This window comes from Branchiostoma belcheri, unplaced genomic scaffold (assembly GCF_001625305.1).
Source record: "Branchiostoma belcheri isolate BF01 breed outbred unplaced genomic scaffold, Haploidv18h27 scaffold395, whole genome shotgun sequence".
In the NCBI taxonomy this organism is placed as follows: domain Eukaryota; kingdom Metazoa; phylum Chordata; class Leptocardii; order Amphioxiformes; family Branchiostomatidae; genus Branchiostoma; species Branchiostoma belcheri.
This window is the reverse complement of record NW_017804015.1, coordinates 32,283-39,070: the sequence shown is the minus strand read 5'-3', so window position 1 is coordinate 39,070 and position 6,788 is coordinate 32,283. Positions and strand designations below refer to the sequence as shown.

Genomic DNA, 6,788 nt, shown 5'->3' with positions numbered 1-6,788 from the left:
TTGTATCTGTTTATTTAGAAATATGGTGCCAGCTGCAAACTTTTCAAATGAAAAGAAATTTTGCTGGCAGAAAATTGTCTTGTCAGTGAAAAATAGAGTAACTGAACATCAGTAAAAAGAAACAATCATTAATAAATTTTGTTTTGTTTTGTTTGAAACAGCTGCCAAGCATGGAGCCTACTTGTACACCCAACAGCGTGCATGTGCACACACATTTTGTTATGGTCAAGATTTACGGTCCTGGAGGCAACAAAATATCCGATTTAGTGCAGTTAGTCAGGGGAGAGGAAACTTTTAGTGAGCTGTTTTCAAGAAGTTTGCCTACAGATCCTAATAACAATTACAGATCGCATATGACCCATGTCTACATCAGCCAAGATGCAATGATGAAGGACTGTAGTGCTAGTAGTGGTACCAAAGTTGACCTCCACCATCCAGTAAGTGCTGCCATAACTTTCAACTGTAGGCACATTACATACTATGTACAGACAGATCCAGGGGAGAAGTCATCCAGCAGTGGAAACAAGAAAAGTGCCTTTGATATTCTCATGAGTGCGCAAAGGGACAACACCCACCTACCCCCGAAGAAGGATAAAGAAAAGTTGATAGCCACAGAGCAGTTATTCAATGATGTTATTGACTATATGAGCGATGCTGGGGTAGGGTTCCTGAAGGACGACATACATGTAGGGACACGTGTAGCGAGTCATCTTAGGGATGCATTATGGCATCTCGATCCCCACCATGAAAAGTTCAAAGCAAGGGGAATTGCCATCCCCTTGCCATTTCAAGGTTTCAAAGGGCGTAACAAATGGAAGGAAAACAAACATCAACAGCCCTGTCTCACTAAAGAAAGCCTGAGCAGTCACATTGAAAAACTATCAAACTTGCTTTTGCTACCAGTTGTTCAGTCTAGCAGAAACAAGAAGTTTGTACAGGATGTGTCAAGATTGTGTGAAGCAATGGTGCAGTATAGGACTTACCTACAGAAGGCTAGTGAGAAGGTTTCACAATGCAGGGTCTCAACTGAACCAGTGCGAAATCCTGACGTGGATGCAGAGGTGAGGACATTGCGTGCCTCCAGTACATGCGGCAAGGAGTACCAGGCTCTGCAGAAATGCCTAGACAACACCACTACTTACCAGCCCATTAACATATCAGAATTTGCTCCAGTAGACAGGTTTGAAAGAAGAAAGTTCATTGCTAATCTCCAAGTAACTCATGATGTGGCAATGTACACGATGCCATATGGCAATTATCTTGGGACAGTAACACTACTGTGGAGAGTCGAAAGGGAAAGACATGATCATGAATCACGGAATGCCTCTGTCATTATGAATGTAGCAAAACGATTGCCCATCTATTCAACAAGGGAGATGAGGAGGTCTTTCATCTCAAAGTATAGCAACAAAGCAAATCTCAAACCCATGGTTCTTAGGACTTTATACAAAGATCTAACCCAAGATTCGGCTGCAGCTGAAAGCTATGACGAAGAAATGATAGACGACAGAGTCAAACAGTTCTTCTTGGAGACAGAGGAAACTGACATTTTGGTTGACCTACGGAAGTGCAATGGGTGGGGTCGTGTGGCGCAGTCGGTAGCGCGTTCGGCTCACACCCCAGAGGTTGTGGGTTCGAACCCTGCCCATGTCACCGATCTTGTGCCCTTGGGAAAGGCACTTTACACAACTTTCCTCACTTCACTCAGGTGAAAATGAGTACCTAGCTTCGGTTAGGGACGTCCCTCGGATAGGACGTTAAATGGAGGTCCCGTGTTTGGGAGAGCCACACCCCATGCACGTTAAAGAACCCACCGCACTTATCGAAAAGAGTAGGGGATCTTCCCGGTGTGAGTGGTTCAAAACTTACAGTCCGGTCTTACGCAGCTTGTACATGTGCGCACATGTACAAAACTGGTGTGTTACGCCTGAAGGCGGTTTACCGGTTATGCGAAACAAACAAACAAAAACAAACAAATGGTAACCCAGGAAGCACAATCTTTCAGCCCTTCTGGGATGAAACTGCCAAGCTACTAGAAGAAGCTAGTCAAGTAAATGAAAGAAGACATGTTCAAGAATACATGTACTTACCTTTTGTGATATCTATTGAAGACCTGAAAGGAAAGTTAAAGCAAGGATGCCACCAGGGTCAGCCATTCCTTCAGCTGAGTGGATACGGTTGCAGTTCTGGCCTACCAACCCTTACACTAACAGAGCTGTGAGGCACACATTTAGGTTTGATGTAAAGTATGCAGTCCAGTCAAGAGTACTCAGGTTGGAACACGAGGATGCAAAGTATGCAGCAACACAATTCAAATACATGAAGGAGTTTGCATGCAAGTACAGAGAGCACACAAAAATGATCTGTCTGGACGACAAAGCCATAGTTCCGGTAGGAGAGCCAGAGCATGCTGTATCAAGTGGTGTCAGAGGACATAACAAATCATTAGTTCCAGTGGGATCTACATTGGTTGCCCTTGACCATGATTGGCACGTTGCCGGCGTGATCCCTTCTGTTGTCTTGATCAACCAAGTCCCTGAAAGTACCGATGGATCCTTCCACAGGGGACGGGTATTTGTGACCACAAAAGAGAAGGTGTTTCAACCTTCAACTCCAGCAAGGCATGCGACAGAAGTATGTAACATACTGCGCTCATGTGCAAGCTCAGATGATGTTAACCTACACTGCCCAATACTCTTGGTTTACACTGATGGTGGTCCGGACCATAGAGTTACATACCTAACAGTCAAACTGTCCTACATAGCACTGTTCATTGCTTTGGACCTTGACGTATTAATCGCGGCTAGATGTGCACCAAATGCGAGTTGGATGAATCCTGCTGAAAGAGTCATGTCAGTGCTCAATCTTGCCCTACAAAATGTCTCCATCGCAAGAGAGAAGATGGCTGATCAGTTTGAGGCAAGAGTGAAGGGAAAGTCTGATCTCAAGAGTCTACGGCAGGTAGCTGAGACATGCCCTGGCTTTCAGGAAGCCTTTCAAACTGCACTGCAACCTGTGAAATAACTGGTCAATGAAAGATTCAGAAGGGTGCAGTTGAAGGGAGAGGGGATTGAGACGCATCAAGCAGCATCAGATGAACAGATCAAAGAAATCATGAATGTCCTGTCTATCATTGACAGTGACCTGACAGGCCACAGTGCAATGTCAATGCAAACAAAGGACTTGGCAAAGTATGGAAAGTTGTCTGACTTTCTGAAGACACATACAAAACAAACACACTATACATTTCAAGTCAAGAAGTGCACTGAATCAGACTGCTTTGTCTGCAACCTATGCCCACCACGACTACCAGCTGATGTCTTCGAGACCATGGCCTTTCTACCGGATCCAACCCTGGATATTTCCCGAGAGCACTACAAGTGAGAGTAACTTCAATATATATGTCACGTGTCATATGTTACAGTGACTCAAAAACAAAAAGTCAGTTGTTACACCCTGTTGGTAATACTGGTCTTTTTGATACTGTACATTCATGCTCCAAAGTTCATTTTATGCCATATGAAAATGACAATAGCTTTCAATTTTTTGCCTATATCTGTAGGGAGTTTGCTGAAGTGTATGGGTGCTGTACAAGTGAAGAGGACAGGCCATCTCTCAAAGCCCCAAATGAGAAGAATGAGACAGACAAGAAAAGGAGGAGTCTCCTAGTAGCTGGAAAGGTTCGGATGGCTATCAGGTACTAGTAAAAGGCTTTATCAATGGGACAGGGTACCCATTTCATAGTTAAGTTTGTTACATCTGGCGTACATTTATTGTGTATGTGTTGTTCTTTGAGTTACCTTGGTTGAGAAAGTCACTGCGCTGCCTTGTGATGGCAAACTCTATGACATTCTTGGTTGATACATTGTAAAGAAAAGTTCTTTTTGGTCTTTTCATCTGTAGTTGTGCGTTGTGCTTGAAACCAAGATGCGTATACAGTCAATGTAAACTGAAGAGAGAAGAGGAGGGAGCGGTACGGCGGTTGAAGAGCAGCAAAGTGTATACGTGTGGCAACAATCTGTTTGAAGAAGGAGGGAGGTAAGGAATGAAGCTCATTTTCAATCATAGTTTTTGTCATTTAAAACAGTTTCTATAGTTACTGCTTTCATTTTTGTCTCAATGAGTAAAACATTTCTCTAGAAAGATGTTCCTGTAATATTTTTTCTTGAAGAAAATGGATGCTTCGTATTGATGTTTGAATCAAAGATCTTAAAACAATTTATTAGTAGCAAACTGTACTGTTTGTGTTCTTTTTCTTAGGTACCATGACACCATTGTGGCAAGGGTTGCTGTGAACTGCACATCCCCAGTAGAAGCCACATACTACAGCAGCACACTTGTGTCATTCCCTGCATGTTGCTTCCACTGTGGAACTGTGGACAACTTGCTGGGACCAGAGGATCCTACCATAGCCACTCTAAGACAGCAGTATGCTGTTGTAAGGCCCATTTGCTTAGAATGTTTCAATGATGGAAAGGCACCTAAGACATGGGGGGCCCAAAATATGAGAAAGAAAAGAAAGGTGTAAAGTTCACCAAGTACTTGGAACAGTTACTATCATTTCAGTTCAGTTTTGTTATGCTATTACCTGACAGCTAAGTATTTCTGCTGCAGTCATTACTGTATTAAAGTTCCTCCCACCACTGTATGATGTTACAGAACTATGTGCCACCTAGCAGTTAAAGTTAGTCTGTTTTGTGTCTGTTGCAGGGTGAGTGAAGCAGATAATCTACTATCCAGTAACAATGTGTTGGAAGGGGCGTAAAACTGATAGTGCAAATTCCAATGCCTTGTCATTGATGTCATTGAGTAGCAAATGCTATGTGGACCACGGTGTTGACATATGTTATGTTTTCCTTACTCTTGGGAGTTGGGACGCAACAAAAGACAAGAGAGTATGTACTGTATTTTGTTTTATTTGCTATCCATACCAGTTAAAATCAGTATTTTTTGTTTGGTTGCCTCACCAAGTACATGTACAAGTATTGCAGGTGTAAGTCCAAAATGCACCAGGTGCAATCTGATTAGATACTGTTAAATTTTGAAAAGAGGAATAAAAGTTGAAACTACTTGAATTCCGGAGTCTTGTCAGTTTGTTAGTCATACAGTAAAGATGTGTAACTTGCAAAATGTTACGAATAATTGTAAAGGGATGTAACAGAAGTTGATCATATAGTAATGGTCCTTCCAGTTCAATAAGTGTCCAATGTACCCTATACTAGCATTTTGTAACTTAATAAGCACTCTGGATTGCTTACTAAATGGCTGTATGGCAGGTAGTCTCAAATTTTTATTTTTATTTTTATTTCGCCCGCCCGCTCCATTATTTTTCTAGAAAAATCCGTTAACCAAGAAAATAAATTGGTGTGGCCTAATGGTAGTGTATTAACAGATGTTCAATAGTGTGTTTTTCATTACAATTGTTACATTTGTTACTTTGTACCGTTTTCACTTTTTTTAGCCAGTTGTTTGTAGCAAGGTACCGATGAATAATCTTAAAATGAAAGCATTGTAACTTTGTATCTTTTGTTCTTGTAAAAGTAGCAGATAGATATATGCAAATCAACATAATCACTTAACAACTAAACCTAGACGCAACCCGTAATGTAATGCCCAAGAAGACACCAACACAGAACAACGAGTGCATGGACAGCCGAGAACTTTAAGCATGTATAACAACACGTGATTGAGGTCAGATGGAGAGCCATCATATGCATGACTAATCCATACACGAAGAAGAGATATCGCGTGTACTTCCCTCCTGAAGTCGCTTTTGTGATGCATGTTTTATATTCTAGATAATCATGATTGCCAGTTGAACAATTTGTTCAACTTGCAATGACATCTCAATTTATATACTGCAAGTGTACAGTTTCTTTTCTTCTAAATGTGAGTTCTATTCTCGATAGACGCGTGGCTGAACCAAAAGAGAGGATACGGGTGGTCTATGGTTTCTCTTAGCCAGTGTCTGATGTTGTACTAAGTTCGGAGTCGAGTGAATAAATCTCCCGGTGGTGAGATCGAATCCTGTGGCCATGTGTTATTTCTTATAGTCTTGTTACCGTAGTAAGAGTACGGGAAACGCGTTGGACTAGAACTAACTGTAAATCCTACTAGACCACCAAAGAACGCATCAAAAAGACTGTTATAGTTGAACCATGTAAGTGACATTCTAGAAGATAACGACTTTGGGCGATTCTGGACAAGTCCAGGGTCGTACCAAGCTAATAGTTCCGTGACAACTAGCTGGCCCACATAACAATGTCTTTTTTTTTGTTAGTATATGATGAAGACAACCACCACTGGGCAAAGCTCGGAAGAGCAGTTGTTGCAGTTTCAGGAAATATACTGAACTGCACCCGTTGCAAAATCACACGGGGCTGCATCCACAAGGAGATAGTCAGGTGACTCATTGACATTTCACAGTCACCCGGCCAACATCCCCTGGTCCAGAGAGTCCGACATACACACCCAGATCACCGTCGTCGCTCCAGTACAACAGCAAATACTGGTAACGTTAAATAAAATAGTATGCGCCACACTCACGTGTATGCCTGTTCATTTCCTATTATTATCGCGCTGCGGGTCAGGGTATGTACAAATAAAATCTTCTACATACCCTATGTACCTATTCNTTCCATTCAATCTGCAGTATGTAGTTATTGGCATATTCTTATATGGGTATTGTCTTGTGTCTGGACTTGTGAACAATATGTTTATCGTCTACCAGTATGTTTGATAAGATCTTTGCTGATTTTGTAATCTAATGCATTTTGTATAAGTGATGT

The 6,788-nt window shown here is 41.8% G+C and overlaps 1 protein-coding gene across 1 annotated transcript; it reads left to right on the top strand.

Annotated features, from left to right (window-relative positions):
• The first annotated feature begins 2,960 nt into the window (after window positions 1–2,960).
• Window positions 2,961–4,828, top strand: LOC109476848. The gene is made up of 4 exons (XM_019777867.1): window positions 2,961–3,380; window positions 3,563–3,697; window positions 3,904–4,038; window positions 4,261–4,828. The coding sequence occupies exons 1-4, from the start codon at window positions 3,115–3,117 to the stop codon at window positions 4,526–4,528; spliced, it is 804 nt and encodes a 267-aa protein (XP_019633426.1). The 5' UTR covers window positions 2,961–3,114; the 3' UTR covers window positions 4,529–4,828.
• Window positions 4,829–6,788: the final 1,960 nt, after the last annotated feature.

Coding starts and splice junctions, on each gene's coding strand:
- LOC109476848 (XM_019777867.1), top strand. CDS start 3,115: ATGAATGTCCTGTCTATCATTGACAGTGACCTGACAGGCCACAGTGCA. Junction 3,381..3,562: donor ATTTCCCGAGAGCACTACAA/GTGAGAGTAACT, acceptor CTATATCTGTAG/GGAGTTTGCTGAAGTGTATG. Junction 4,039..4,260: donor CTGTTTGAAGAAGGAGGGAG/GTAAGGAATGAA, acceptor TCTTTTTCTTAG/GTACCATGACACCATTGTGG.